Source organism: Pterocles gutturalis, unplaced genomic scaffold (genome assembly GCF_000699245.1).
Source record: "Pterocles gutturalis isolate BGI_N339 unplaced genomic scaffold, ASM69924v1 scaffold79, whole genome shotgun sequence".
NCBI classification, from domain to species: Eukaryota; Metazoa; Chordata; class Aves; order Pterocliformes; family Pteroclidae; genus Pterocles; species Pterocles gutturalis.
In genome coordinates, this window is record NW_010135331.1 from 94,636 (window position 1) to 111,023 (window position 16,388).

At 44.2% G+C, this 16,388-nt stretch overlaps 1 protein-coding gene across 1 annotated transcript in view; it reads right to left on the minus strand.

Moving 5' to 3' along the window:
• The window catches only part of CADPS (Ca++-dependent secretion activator), a gene marked incomplete at its 5' end in the record, with an annotated part of 138,621 nt that overhangs the window by 87,266 nt on the left and 34,967 nt on the right, over positions 1 to 16,388 (minus strand). The window contains 2 exons of the mRNA XM_010081827.1: positions 9,801 to 10,013; positions 11,112 to 11,220. Coding sequence (XP_010080129.1) covers positions 9,801 to 10,013; positions 11,112 to 11,220 — 322 coding nt within the window. The remainder of the gene's footprint in view (positions 1 to 9,800; positions 10,014 to 11,111; positions 11,221 to 16,388) is intronic.

The following is a 16,388-nucleotide window of genomic DNA, read 5'->3' on the forward strand; positions in this document are numbered from 1 at the left end:
TAAGAAGTTAAATTACTATGTAGTTTGTTGTCACTGAGGCAGTAACCCGACAGTGCACTGGAGCTGCCAGTCATCCCGACGGCGGGGCTGAATTTCCTCTGCCCGGATTGCGAGCTGCCATTTTTGGGTGAATTAACAGCCTCAACGTATTCACACTTCTCTGCTTTGGGTGACGTTTATGGGCACTAACTCCTAGGGGCTAATTAATTAATCTCAACATGGTTAACTAAAAATACACCGAATTCAGCAGTTGAAATGAAGCCGCCAAGCCGGCCTGGGTGCGGCCAGCCGGGACCCCGCTGGGAGCTGGCTTTGTTCTACCAGCGGCCAGGGAATTAAAGGACACCTTTCACTCGGTTTTGTCTGTGCTCAGCTTCCTACTATATGGGTTCTTGCCAAATCCTCAACAAAGAGAATAGGATTTAAATCCTTCCCCTGTTTATAGCGTCCTAGGGGAACTGGGTGGCCTTGAAACAATGTGGCTGAAAGGACACAAAACCGCAGTTTTTTGCAATAGTACTATATGGTAACTATTTGTTTTAAAACAAAATCCCTCTTTACCAGAAGAAACAAAAATCCTTAATTAAAAAAAAAAAAGAGAGAATAAAAGGAGCTTTAAATGATAATGAGATCGTGTTCTTTTATATATGTTTTACTATTTAATATTAAGCTGTGACGGATGGCGTGTCTTCCTAAACACTCCGTTCGTGTCTGTGCTCTCAGAAAATACTGATCATTGGAAGCAATCTTTAAATTTTCTGTATAGTCTGTCGTTAGCTATATACAAACTATATAAATAACATCACCCACTGGAAAGAAATCAGACAAATTAAAACATGTAACATTTCAATTAGCTGCTAGCAGTAATTCAGCAGTAGCTGGCAATTTTCCTCATTAAAATCCTGCTTGATAAACACTGATTTTTTTTCCTACAGCTGGTTAATTTTTGAGGGTCTGCTCCCCTGTTTGGCTCCATGCACCAGGTCCTGCTGCCCCCCCTCTGCCTCCGCCAGCAGCTCCGTCCATTCAGCACAGGGACAGAAGAAGCCACCGCCAGCCCCGAGCGACGTGGCAGTGTGAGGGCTGGCTTGGGGGGCAGGGGCAACCTCCCCGACAAGAGCATCACCTCCCCGGCACCTCTCCAGCATCTCTGGGCAGGGGATGCGAAGCCACCCAGCCCTGGGGCTCACGGGCCGGCTCCCATCTCTTTTGGCAGCTTTCTGCCCCATCAACTGTCCCTCTGGGCCAAGATCGATTTGACCGAGTTCGCTCCCAAAGAGTTTGACTGTTTTGTTTTTTTTTTTAATTCCATCCCTAGTGCCTGCAAAATGTTTTAACAGATATTATCAGACTATTTTTAATGGCTTGCTGCTCTGCCCGACTCCTCTGAGTTGACTGCAAGCTGACAAATTGGCTGGAGGCTTTCATTTGCCAGCTTCGCTCAGAGATTTTATTACTTTTCAATTAGGAGCCCTGATACACTGTCAATCCTCCCGCTCAGCCAACGAGGCTCCGAGAGCCGAGTAAATCAGCTGGAAATTCAAAGAGTCCTCTAGCCCTTTAGCTGGTGAACTTTTTTGAGCAGATGTGCTAGAAAGCATGTTTGAAATGAATATTTTTTTACTCCAAACGGAGCAGCCCTTTGGCCGGTGTGCACCAGCCCAGGCTCTGCTGGTTGGGATGGAGCTGAGGCTCTGCCCTGGGCTTTATAAAATCTCCCTCCTCGAGGCAGGGGCACGACCTTCCATAATGAGGGGCAATTTTACTTGCACTAATCACTTTGAAGCCACACCTTACTGAGCATCCTGTCGGGTGCCTGCTCGAAAGCCCATTTGCCCCAAATCTCACCATCCCAGAAAAACCACCTGAAGAGAGAAGCATCTGACATGGCATTGCATGAGCTCAGGGGACCAAAAAGGTGTGACGTGCATGACTTCTGCTCAGTTGATGGCTTAAAATGTGGTTTTCTGCCATGGGAAGGAAGATGAGCAGCCGCAGCTCTCCCTGCAGCCGCCCAGCACCGCAATTCTGCATTGGCAGAGCCACGGGGCTGGGCGGGTGCACATCTCTCATAAAGCCGGTGTGGTTTGAACTAGAGATGTCTTTGGAGCATGGTAACATGCATTTCTCTTAAATGGAAGATCTGCTCTGGGCCAGATGCTTAAAATTCTGAAGAATAACTAGGAGCAGGTTAAAAAGGATAGTCCTACACTAAACCTACCTTCCCTTAATTGATTGTTAAAAATAAAAATGCCATGCAACCTGCAATTTATTTTTGCATTTTGATTTTTCTAATGGTCTTGCTTTTAAAGATGAAATTTAGGAATCAAATGATACCAAAAACCATTAAACTTCCTAGGCAATACAAAAAGAGAAGGATAGATTTAAATATATTGCTCCTCTGTTCCAGACAGCTGATCTGTGATTTAAAATAATGCCAACATCTACATAGGAAATAAGTTCTATGTATAATCTATCCTCTTTCAAAATGGCTTGTGCAGTTTGAATGAGATTCTAAACAAATTACAAAATGAGAATGGCTAATATTCACACCCAAATTGTACAGCTAATTTGCAAGTACTTTAAATTAATTGTTTCAGTCAAGTACGGTTGCTTTTTTGACCCTGTGCTGTTATTCTAGCTAAAAAAGAAAGAAGAAAACAAAGAAAGAAAGTTATACGATGCTCCAGTAATTTACAATCCCTTCCCAAGGTGCTGTGCCAAGTTCGCCGGTGCTTCTTTGTTCGGGGTCCCAGCCAAAACGCTGCTGCAGGCCCACAAAAGTTATCTTACATATTTAGACAAGCTGCACACAACTGCAGCTGAAAGGTGTTCGATGGTGGTCTCGGAAGGGAGGCTGCCAGCGGAGGTAAATTGGCAGCACAGACTCCACGACCCTTTCTTCTGGAAAACTGCAGACTCTGGCCTTTTATATTACACTTGGTCACCTACATTATGGTCTTTTTTTTTTTTTTTTTTTTTTTTTTAATACTGCTGGGTTTATTTTGTTCACTTTTTACCCCATTTGCATTTTCCACTGACTCCATTAACTAGCCCCCCGTCACACACACACTCCCTACGAGTGTTTGAAATCAGAGTCTTAAAAATCTGCCGGTGTCGGGAACACAAAGATTTCAACAACAACAATAATGAAAACCAAAGGACTGTCCCACCATTTGGTCCTCTGAGGGCTGTATTTCTCTAACTGCTGTTTAAAAACAAGAGGCAAAACAGTCAAATCGCTCATTCTCTTTTTTCAAATGGATTTCCCTGCCCTCTGCATTTCTTTTGCTCCAGCAATAATTTTGGCAGATTTTGCTCTGAGAGTGGTGAAGTTAATAGCGGGGGACAAGCTCCATAAAAGAATTCTTGTTATAAAAGGCTTTAGGTAGCCATTTTATTGTAAGAATTTCTTACTCCAGATTTACTTCTTTTCGTTAATGAGTGACTTTGTTTTAGTACCAAAGGCAACTGAACATCCAGGAAATTTTATGACATGTTTGCTTATTAAAAAAAAATAAACCAAAACCAACAAACAAAAAAACCCAAACAACTGTAAATTAAAAGGTGACTTTGTGTCTTACTCATCTGGAAAATGTGTGCTTGTCATATCTGCTTGACATTACAAGAATGAAGATGTGGTTTGGACAGTAACAAACAATGACACTAGTCAACCTCATCAGGAGACATGAAATAAAGGAATGACAATGATTGATGGCAGCTATTCAGTTACAGATATTTCTAGAAAACTCTTCACTGGGCTGGCCGGGAAAAGCGGGAGAAGTTTTCCAGGCTCCGTGGCGTGCCCACCGCGACCTGCTGCGGGGCGGCGGGGTGCCCTCCTGCTCTCACCGGTTACGCGGAGCTAACGGAGACTCTTGGGCTGCGACTCGGTAAAGACAAACCCAGGGGAAGAGCCTAGAAACCTCATTTTATTCGGCTTTACCAGCAAACACCAGTGTCCTGGGATGGGGGGGAACCGCACAGGGACTTCAAATGCCAGGCTGCTGTCTGGGAGCTGCAAGCTGCGGCCGCTGCAGCTCAACTCGCCTCTCAGCTGGGTATCTCAGAGCTCTTTTTATTTCTTCATATTATTCCATGTTAGAAGATAGCTTTAAATTTAATCGGATGTTTATTCCTGTGTTTTATGGCTTCTCCCCTGCTGCAAACGAATTATCTTCTGCTCGAGTTACAATTCCAATAAACGATTATGGATGTTCCTGTAAATCACCAGACATACTAGGCACGGAATTGAATCTAAGTTATCTAACGTTTGGTAGTTAATTGAATAAGAATTTGTCGTATGCACTTACATAGTTCCTTGTGTGGCAAGTTAAAAATACAGTTTTAGAACAGCTACTTATATTACAAGACATTGTTTCACAGCATTTTTATAACTATTTAAAAATATTTTGAATTGGATGACTGCGGAAACCTGTGAATTTGTATTTGGTAAGTTAGAGTCCCATGCTTCTTAAAGCACACAGAAGTGATTTACAGGCTAGTTTTAAATTCATGCAAGTTATGTGAGAACTGAATTAACATTTTAATTCTGATCCTGCAATGAAGCATCTGCAAGTTGACAATACAGAAGACACAGCAGCGTTCTCATGATATCTCTAACTATCTAAAAAAAATAAAGCAATTAAAGCACAAAACTAATAATCTAATAGGATAGCAATGCATTGTAGTGCAAATACATGTAATGTTGCCAGATCCAAGTTCATTCATTCACTCTTTCTTTCTTTCTTTCAAAGTGGCAAAAATCTGTATTTCCATCAAATTAAACTTTTTTTTTTTTTGTTTTGTGGTAAAGTCTGATAAGAATCCTCTTTGGAAATCCAAACATTTAGAAAACAAAAAAGAGAAAGAAAAAAGAAAGTGTCTGCTGAGAAGGAATTCTGCTTACTACCCAGGGGTATATTTATACACACACACGCACACTCACACACGGGGAAAAAAAAAAAAAAAAAAGAAGAAAAAAAGAAACAAAAAGAGGAAGAAGAAAAAAAAGGAGTCTTGTTTGATGGCCAGGAGGGATGACACCGCCTGTTCCTTCTCATAATTGCATTCAGATACTCTGGATACATATTTGCCAGCTCTCATGACCCACTGATGCTATTCCCTCCTAAGGAACGCAGGCACTCACCAGGTATTAGAGAAGCAGCTTTTAACATCAATAAAGGATTTGTACCGGATGTATTTAAGACTGAACAAAGGCTAAGGAGAAGCTCTTTTACAGCACAAGTTTGGGCTTTTATCTTTTTTCAAGGTAGGCATTCCAGTGGGAAAAGGTAAAATAATATTTCCCCTGGCTTATTCTTTGGCAAGCACTGCTTTGATTGGTGATCGAGACCCACACTAAAACATTAACTGATGATAATTTGGGGGAACAGCAGCACCCCTCCATGACTAATGTACTTAAATTGGAGTGGGTCAGCATCTCCAAACCCGGGGTGACCCAGAGAGCTGCTGCTTGCTGCCGAAATCATCCCCTACTGAGTTTATGGGAGAGGGAACTACCAAACCTCGATGACTCAGGTTAGTTTTCACACGGCATGTGTGAAGGGGTTTTTTGGGGGGGTCTCCTGTGGAGTCCTGCACCTCGTCTAGGTCTCTCAGGGTCTCCTGCCCTACCGTTCTATGCTTAGAGGTGTCCACGGTTGGCCCCGCACGCCGGTGCGCTGCACCAAGCTAATCATCGGCATGGAGAGAAAGGAAATCGTCAGAGTGCAAAATGATCTGTTTTCAGGCAGGAAGCAGTCAACTAGATGTAAATTCCATGAAACAAAAGAAGGTATTATTGACAGTTTTATTGTGATGTTAATTGATATTTACATCTTGGAATGAAAAATAGAAATGTTAATGGTTGGCTTTACTAAGAGGATCACTTGATGCCAATGTGAAAGCCAGGGAGAGAAGGCAATTATGCAAACATCACATGCATCCTAATTTCAGTATGGAAACTTACATTTCAAACCTCAATTCAGGAAAATAACATGGAAAGTTTGTACTACAAAATCTAAACATGAGAAAGATTCAAGAGAAAAAAAAAAAGCACATTGCATATGTCAGATAATCTAGTCTGATTATCTGAGCTGTGCTAGCTACAGGGAAGCACTTACCCTTGAGTCCAGCTAGAAGTTAGCAGGGTAAGAAGGAACAAACCAGAATAACATAAAGACTAGCAACAAGGCTCAGGAAAGCAGACAGGAGCCCTAACCTAGCAGCTAAATATTTGGGTTCAAGCAAAGAATGAAAAAGAAAATTAAAGAAAATCAAACCAACCAAAAAAACCCACTTACAGCTGAAAATTTCTTAAGCAGCTCAATAAACCTTGCTACTGATTACGGGGGAACAAATCATTCCAAATTCTCAAAACAACCATCTCTTTGTATATGATGTGATTAACAGTCATTAAATATAAACAGACATTAAAAAATGAAATATAACCACAAGTGATACGTAAAACAAGTACGGACCAATCTTTCATGTTGAAAAGAAAAGGGTTTTAAAAAAAATGAATGTTGAGCATGTTTGGGAATTTTGCTTGATGCATCACTAACACAGAACGAACAAAGATTGGTGCTTTCAGACAAGTGACCACTTTTATGAAGCTTAAATATTGCCAAAAGGTGTAATAAGTATTGGCAGCATTATCGACTGTAATACTGTGCATGATTTCACAGTAAACAAGAACAGTTTTGGGTTTTTTTTCTTTTATAATGCGAACACTGGAGAAAAGCACAGCTTTGCGTGAATGGAGTTTTTCTTTTAAATTGTAGCAAAATAAAAAGAGCAAAACTTTTCACTCTAACAGGTACTGCTCATCCACATAAAACGGATTGCAGAGTCATACAAAAATTAATGAATAGCAGGATCTATTTTTTTCAGTACTTAAACTGCAAATAAAATAAACTCCACCCTGGTTTGGAGCTGTCTGTTTACTTACAAGTCAAGTGCTGTTGTTGAACTACGGATGAGAATTTGAGTGCTGCTTGAAGTTTGTTAGTTACAAAGTCAAAAGAGGTGGGAACTAAGTGATTCACTATTTCTCCCAAGTTTCTCCAACAGCAAAATATGTTCTTCTCAAGTTTCTGTTTAACAGACAGCTCCACCACAGGGGCGGAGGGCTGGATTTTCTCTGCATGTGCATGCATGCGCATGTGCCATTTCGGACTGCTACGACATGAAAGCTCTAACAACAGTTACTCATCAAACGGCTTAACATTTACTTCTTTGCACATCCTCATTTACCACAGCCTCTAATAAGCACAAAAAATATGACAGGTATAAAGATAAACGTACAAAATGTCTTGCAAAAGTCCTTACCTTTGTGCAGGCAAATAAATAAAAAAAACAAAACAAAACCAAAAAAACCCAAGCCAAAAAAACCCAATAACAAACCAAGACCCTTTTAAAAATGCAATACTTGATATGTTTGAATTTCAAGGCTGAAGGAGCTGAGATAGATCTGTATTTGTGTGTTTAAGACTCCCAACAAGCCATCATGCGGCACGCATGACTCGCTTCTGCTTCTGATTATTTAACTGCTGCACCCAATGACTTTTGCAATGAGCATTGCCATGTACAAATGTTGAAATATGACAAACGAGTAGCTCTTCCTGTTGAGATGAAGGCTTATTAGGGTGTGCTCCCCTCCTCCTCTTGTAGGATGAAGGTCCTGTGCACAAAGAGCTTCCAGAGGGACGCAGATCCAAGGGAAGAGGAGGAAGGAAGACTGAGGACAAAATGCACTATTTGCCTAGCCCAGAGGATGCTGAAGTAGCAAGTCATCGTCAGACTGAGGAGCTGACTTGTGTCCCCCTTTCACGCTTCAGCTCAACACAGCCAAGAGGGTTTCCCAGTGCCTGCAGCAAAAAGGGGAGCCTGAAGCCACCCAGTTTATGGGGAAGACACGACGGAAAGAGGGTGGTGGTCCAGATTCGGAGCTGGGAGCAGCTTGAGAACAAGTGAGAGAAGCTGAGGTCAGATTGACCCCCTCAGATGCCTGCTGGGACCCGGGGGTGAAATCTCGGCTTTTTTCACCAAAAATGAGGATGAGGGATCCCTGTCTCCTGGCAGGCAAGTGAGATGGAGAAAGCATGGTCAAACCTGCGGCATTGCCCTAGCTCTGAGCACAGCCGGGCTGACAGGGGTCTGCTGGACCATGAGCAGCTCAAGTCTCTGGTGGACGTGCTGGGCTGTGGTTAGATGCAGAGAGGACTCCTCAGCTCAGTCACCAACTCCACCGCTCCCTGGCAAGGACCAGGACAAGCCAGCTGTCCCTTCTCCATCCCAGGTAACCTGAGCAGGGGGTTCAGCTCGCCCCATGCACAGTGCTTGGCTGTGCACAGGGACAACACACCCAAAGGTCCACTGGCCCCTGGCATCCCCTTTCCCTCCCCAAACTCCTGGCAGACTTTGCTACAGCTGATGCCAGGCAGTTACGATGTGTCTGGGTAAAGCACCCTTCACCTGACCTCACATACTAGTCTGGCAAAGTGAAACCTCCATAAACATCAGGAATTTACCCAGCAGAAAAATTCTCCAGGCCTGATATCTGGAGGGATGGGAGAAAAGATCCCAGTCTTTTACACCTTGCACCCCCAAAGTCAGTGACCTGACTGGGATGAAGAGGATGAGGGTCACTGAAATGAAAACACTGACTCTGGGTTTACCAGGCTGCATCACGCTACGTCCCACTCGCAGCAGCAGCAATGCAAGGCAGAAGGGAGTCCAAAACATGTGGGCATGTGGAGGGTACAAAAAAAAAGAAAAGCAGCAAGCAGAGGTTTTCTGCTGTAACATTGATCATCCAGCTGTATGTCTTGCATTGTTATTTTCTATAAATACTGACATGAAGAAGCTAAACCAATATAAGTGATAGTAAAATTATATTGATAAGTAAGGGACAGATTCTCTGAGTTCCTTACAACAAAATACTCTGTAACAGCTTTACAGAGACTATTTTAAATGTTTAAATCTGATTTAATTAGAAGAATTTGCTAATATTTACCACTTTTCCTTATTTTACTTATAGTTAATGATACTAATTCTTAAATTTTGCTGAAATTATCAAGAACTGCTGTATGTTACACAACAAAGGGGCTCCAGACATGTGATCAAGACCTTGAAGAAAAATGAGTGAGGAGGTATTTGTCTGGTTTATAATCAAATTACATTTGCAAGACAAAAGAAATGGCTCTAAATTTCAAATTAAGCAAACTGGGTATAACTGCACAGGACATGCAGCACAGCTACAACTTAAAAGATGACTGCTTTAAATTCACATCTAACTGGCCTGCAAAGCAACCTGTTAAAAATACCATATGTTTTCGTACAGTTGAATATTCAACAGGAGACCTCTTTTTGTGTGTGCATTTCGTACTTGCAAGATTTGCACCTGTAGTTCTGAGCACGTGACGCATTTGATAGACAGCTAATGGTGCTAATGAATCGCTCTGATCTGGGTGTGCAGCTCATTGTGTGGAGGTAAAACGCATGTCTGCAGAAAGCAAGCTCAGTCTCAGGCTCTCAGATCCCAGTTTCTCCTCCATCAAGTATTGCACTTTAAAATACTCATCGACAAGTTCCCCAAGGAATTTTGTTTCTTGGGTTTGGTTGTGCTAAACACACAGGTTAACTGCTTCTGGATCCACTGATGTAAAAAAGCAGCTTAATGATAATGAAAAAAATTTCATTTTGGAGTCAGAAACGTGTGCAAATGTTGATTTACATCAGTGCAGAAAATCTTTCCATCAAAGACTTCTGCTCTCTAGGAGAACTTATTTACTTACAAAATTGAGAGATTGGGGCATCTAGCTGGGGTACATTTCCTCCTTTAGCATTTAGCTTTTGCACTTGGGTAGGCGGCACAGGTTTGTGTGACTGGCCGGTGGCTCGGTACATGGCTTGGACCCACAGGATACGGTCCTGCTCATCGTCACTTGCAAAAATCACCGTGTCTCCTTCCTTCACCGCGTTGAAGAATGCTCTGCCGCCCTCCAAACCTGGCAGGAGAGGAAGCAACAGTGGGGTTTCACAGACTTTGAGGCCAACCAGGGGTTCTCCCCCAACTTCCCACCCCACCACCGCCCTGGGTGTCCCCCCAGCCAGCCTCACGCTGCCCCTGGCTGAGCTCAGTCCCCTCCTCGGCATCAAACTCGCCTGCAAGAGAGCTCACCAGGTCCCCAGGTAGCACCCCACACTGCAATTACCAAAACATGCCCAGAACACTTGGATCAACTGCTTCTCTCACCTACAGCCCCACCTGCGCAGGTCCCATGTGGGCTGTACTGCTGGAGCCCCGTTAAAAATGGTTTTTGAGGGGATGCGGTGGGATGTTTCCCATTAGAGCGAGCGCACCACCGCTCACCCAGAACAAAGGGGCTTGGGTGATGTGCTTATTTCCATCTCTGCCCTGATTCAGCACCCATCTTCCCATCTCCCTAACGTTAGAAGTAACCTGGAATCAAGGTCTTGACAACCAACCTGCTGTGTCTTCCTTCATCTCCTCTGGGGATCCCATTATGCAGGGCATGGTGAAGATCACCATACTCAGTGTGTCACTCCACCGAAATAAAAGAAATGTGGTGCTCCTCTACTTGAAGAAAGGTCTCAGCACCAGGCACACAACAGGTACCTCCAGGTACCAGGGGGCTTTCTGCCCCTGTCCCTTCCACTCACATCCATCAGAGAGAAAATGGGGCAGGCAAAAATGCTAGGTTGGTCCCATAAATATTTTCTACAATAAAGATAGGCATAGCTGCTAACCTTTTATTTAGGGAATATAATCTGAAGGCACAGGTCAGGGTCATCACCCGACTGGAGCATTCAGTTCACAATCAAGTTTCACTGGGATTTAAGCATCTCATTCACTTAGGCTGCCCAGAGAAGATGAGCCTTTCCCTCCTCTGGTGCAACTCCGAGCTCAATTCCTTCGTTCTATTTATAGTAAAGTCATGCATAGCTAATGATCAGCATAAACACAAACATATTTATGATAATGCTGATCACAGTTCAGCTGCAAGCAGGCAGAGAGCGAGTCATCGGCAGCGTGGCAAGCATGAGCACCTGCGGGTGCAGCAGCAAGCCGTCGGCCCCCGTACCTGGCTGCGGGTCGGTGTAGTCCACAGTGTATCCGTCGAGCTGCAGCAGCTCTTGAGGTTCAGCTTTTTTCTCCCGGTAGCTGCACATAGCAAATGTATATTGACTAACCTGAAGAAAATCACAAAGCTAAGATGGCACCGGGTGATCACGACAAGGCAATCCAAAGCGCTTATCAACACTGCACGCTGATGGCATCTTTACAGGGACTGGGGGGCGGTGGGGTAATTCTGATGGTCATTGCCCATACAAGACAGACTAAACTTTTTACCAGGCTTTTGCACAGCTCTCTCTCTTAACGCACCCTGCTGCGGCAGGCGTCTAATTCTCCGCATCAGTACATACAGCGGCTTAATTTCCTCCGAAAGAGGAACCTCCACACTTTAGAAACCCTCTATCATTCATCCCCAGACAAGTGCAAGAGTGACACCCTGTCACAAACAATGTGAGCTAAATTGCTAGGTGCCAGTCATATTAAAGCAATCTTAAGATCCCACTGATCTCGGCAGTTGTTGTCATCAGTGCTGTAAATGGCAGCTCTCACTCCTCTGAGGTACCATCTGCATGACACGATACATTCAATGTCAAGCTCTTGACGGAAGCCGACTCAGCTGCGGGGGCTCTGCCAGGCTCCCGAATCGCCTTTAGGAGGCCATCAGGCTGCATCAAGACCCCGCGCGTACCCAGCGTGCTGCAATCTGGATGGTCGGCGAGAAGCTCATCCAAGGAGGAGAGGATTCTCCGTGCCCCAGGCTAGGAACTCACGGGGAAATTTACTGTCAAATGATTTCAAATGACTTTGTTAAGGTTGTGTCACATCCTGGATGCCTGACGTAATTTTATTCATCTGGACATTTTCTTGACCTCTGGAGGAAACTTTAAAACTCTGGTGGGTGGCAATGGATCGTGCTCGTCATTTTTTGGAAGTCAGGAGAGATCCTGAAAGATGGGTGAGTGGCTGAGCTGGGGGTTTTCCCCTTCAAAATCCATAAAAATTGCTAGGCTACAAATACACAAGCAGCACCTACTTTGGTGGCATCTATTGCTAATAAAATGTCATTTATTTGAGTCAGGGGACCTGTCTATTGGCGTAGCATCTCCCAGCCAGAGTTTGGTATATTGCTGCCCTCTACGGGCTTCTGCTCGCTGTCAGCCTGCTCTCAGCAGCCCTGCCTGCACCGTGCCTTCCTCCAGGAACAGCTCCAAAAGCCACCTAAGAATAAACCCTATCATTAACACATTTGTGGGAGTAAAGACTAAAAGTGATGCTTTAAGCATCTTGCATCCTCCTTAAAACTACCAGCGCTGACGAAAGATTGACAAGTAACAGACCAATAGCAGGAGCACACCAGTGCATATTCTGTGCTATGAACTTTGAATGCATACCATCGTACCGGCAACACAAAAATTAAAAAGATTAACACGAAGAAACCTAAAAATAACCTAGTGCCCCACAGCTCAACGTTCAGCCGACTCCTGCAGCGTTCATTCAGTGGTACTTGCAGTATATTGCTGCCATCTCCTGGAGAAGCGCTTGAATGTGCTTTATTTACCGCGAGATCCTGGAGATTTCATCTGAGCGGTGAGGATTTGGTTTCCCTGTGTTAGACAGACTAAACTTCAGGGATTGCATGACAAATTTAATTCCTGAAATGAGTCAGTGCTAAACTACGCTCACATTGATTGAAAACATTAATACAGCTAATGGTTTTTTCCTCTCGTGTACTCTCTGTAGCAACAGGTAAAATTAATTCAGTAGTTGAGTTTCTTCTGCTCTGACCCTGAACATGAGGTGTGACCCTCAGGTTCTTCTTCGTGTACAAATAATTCCTCTTACCTTTGGACTCAGAAAATATTCTTCATCCCTATCAATAATCTGACCATATCAACACAACAGTAGTGTATGGAAACACACACAGGCATTTCAGAGCTTACACCTCTGGCGCTAAAAATTATAAAAGACAGACAGAGACAGTAGGCTCTGGTGGAGCCATCCTGGGACAGAGGCAAAGCAAACCAGTCTCTCCTGTTAGCACTCACATTATTTCCTTGGAAGAAGCTGTTCTACATCAGTATTAGAAGAGACCTCTAAGAGAAGCCTACAGGTGGGTCCGCAATGTGTGATGGGCAGCCCTGAAGAGAAGGATTTGGGGTTGTTGGTTGATGAGAAGCTTTCTGCAGCCCAGAAAGCCAACTGTGTCCTGGGCTGCATCAAAACAAGTGTGACCAGCAGGTCAAGAGAGGGGATTCTCCCCCTCTGCTCTGCACTTGTGAGACCCCACCCGCAGTGCTGCAGCCAGCTCTGGGGGCTCCAACATAAGAAGGACATGGACCTGTTGGAGCGAGTCCAGAGGAGGCCACAAAGATGGTCAGAGGCTGGAGCACCTCCCGTATGAGGACAGGCTGAGAGAGTTGGGGTTGTTCAGCCTGGAGAACAGAAGGCTCTGGGCAGGGGACCTTATAGCAGCTTCCAGTGCTGAAAGGGGGCTACAGGAGAGATGGGGAGGGACTCTTGATCACAGGGTGGTGTGATAGGACAAGAGCCAATGGCTTTAAGCTGTATGAGGGTAGATTTAGATTAGATATTAGCAAGTTTTTTCCTATGAAGGTGGTGAGGCAGTGGCACACGTTGCTTAGGGAAGCTGTGGATGCCCCATCCCTGGAGGGGTTCAAGGCCAGGCTGGATGAGGCTTTGAGCAACCTGGGCTAGTGGAGGTGTCCCTGCCCATGGCAGGGGGTTGGAACCAGATGATCTTTAAGGGCCCTTCCAACCCAAACCATTCAGTGATTCAGTGGTTCTATGTGGCACTAATCTAATTTCACATCCTACTTCTCTTCTCACGAGCTCAAGTCCGAAGCCCAAGCTCAGGATTGCCCAAGACCCTGTTGGCAGGAGGCAAGCTAGGGTCAGGCAGGAGGGAGGAGACAGCTATTGATGGCCCCTGGAAAAGGTGCCAATGGTGCCACACAGAGTGCCTGCACCTAAACAACTTGAGCTACTGACTCCAAGGACTGTCATATCGCCCATCTGTCCTATCCTGCCACCTAAAGCATTTACTGCTTGGGGTCAGAAAGAAGCTGATGCCCTGGCTACCAGTGCAATGTGTCTCCTTCCATTTATGAGTGGTGGTAAAGCAAAACCTGACAAAACGAGACTCTAGATATGTCACGATTGTGCTTTACTGCTGAACAGCACTGTAGGGTCAACTGGAGATTGCAGCTTGCTTTTCATCAGTTCCCTAAAATATTGTGCCTTACAGAGCTTGCTTTCTGTAGAAGCTTAGAAGTGGCGAGACGAGTGAAACAGTTAAAAGCAGAAATTAATCTTACAGCCTGCTGAGTTCACACCAAACCATCGCTGAGTATGAGAGCGAGCGAGCAGATGGGATGGGCAAGATGAATGGTCTGAGTAATTGGAAAAAACACAGATACAGAGAGGAAACTGAAGGAAGACAGAGGAGAAAATTCTACCCAGTGAGGGACAAACTCTCAAAGCAGCTGGGATTTCATCCAGGGACTCGATGAGGGCCAGGAAAAGGAGCATCTAAGGAAGCTGAACTGAGCGAAACTAAAAGAAGGGAAGTAATCCAAGGCTGCTCTGGATGATTCATTACAAAAAAGGAAAACACTTTGAGAAATAATTTGAGACAAAAAACAGAAGGAAAAGAAAGTGGGGAAAAAAGAGAAAAAGACAAATAAATTCAGGGAAGGGGAAGCAGACAGCAGGAGATAAATGCCAAAGTTCACTATTCCCAGGCTGCTAAATTAGATCTGACTTTCTTGGCACTCAACCATACTCTGTCACCAGCTATATAATCCGTCTGATTAATAAATACAGTAGATATGTATTAACCAGTCCTGACTTTGTCCTTGTTTTTCCACCAGAGACTCCTGCTCTAGTGAGCACTGCTTTCCCCAGGACCCTGCTCAAACCTGTTAATTGTCGTCCCTCACACTCTGAGCTCAGTCACTTGCCTCCCCCCTGCTCACTGTTGACATAACACCGCCCCACTTGGGTTAAATTCTTAAATGGACCTTTCCTAGATTAACAGCATGCATTTTGTCCCAAGGGAGAGAAACTGTGCTAAGATACTGCCAGCTGTAATACAGCTTTCCACTTTGACGGGAGATTCTTGTCCTCTGGTTGCAGCTGGATGTTGCCTCTCGAACCCTTTCCTGACACAAATGAGCAGAGGAAATGATCTAGCTTAAAGAAAAAAATGTGAAAACAACAGTTTTCACATCTCAGCACATCCATCCAGCCCTAAACAATTGCACAGAGCATTTGTCCTAACTTCTTCCTTCAAGCAGAAGGTGTGTGTGTGTTCTCCTCGGGCAGGGCTGGGTGCTGGGAAGCCATCCCACAGGAGGACGGGCGGGACATGCAGGCACCTGTTTAACCAACAGTTCCCCAAAATTTTTTATTTATCATCAACACGTAAGGTTTCTCAAAAATCACCACGAATGCAGAGTTCTCAGTGAGGGTCTAACTGAAAACATGATTTAATATGATTACGGGGACCAGCTACGGGTCATTTACCTTGACTTGAGGACCACAGTCTAGGACTGCTGGGGTACGATACCGCAATTTTGATGAATTATTTTCAAATTTGGTTATTCAGAGTTACTGAACACTTACTTCATTTCATTCTAACCCGAGTCAGCTGAGTTTTGCTGAAAGCAGGAACTGTCACTGTTAGTCTAAATTATAATGAGTTCAGGGAGTCTGTCACTAGAACAATAGATCCAGGCGTAGACACTGCAACTGGTTTTAATCTGCAGAGAGTTGATCTGGTTCCAACAACATTCTGCAAACACCATCAGACACAATCAGCTGAAAACTGCTTCAAGCTACTCAGCAGACATGTCATCCAGGTACCATGGAGTGTTACTTCCCATATGCTGCCAGAGCACAGAAATGGGGTTATGACAAGAGGAGAACAGATTCAGTCTGAAATCTCAATTGTAATTAATTCACTTGCCCTTAAGAATCTTTATAAGAAATTTCCTATAGCAAAGCCAGCAAACCCACCAGAACCAACAACAGTGTTGCTGCCAGTACAGCACATTAGACCTTGCAAAGAATTAATATAAGCTCTGTCAGCTATCAAAAATCCCAGCTTTTGCACAATCAAGGGTTTAATTGGCAAACCGGCTGAAATGTGTATGCTGTGCTCAGGCAGCTGATACAGTAACTTAGGAAACACTTATAACATCTGTGATGGATGTACATTTTCTTTCCTAACCAGTCACAGAGAACTTTGCCCTAAATTGCTCCT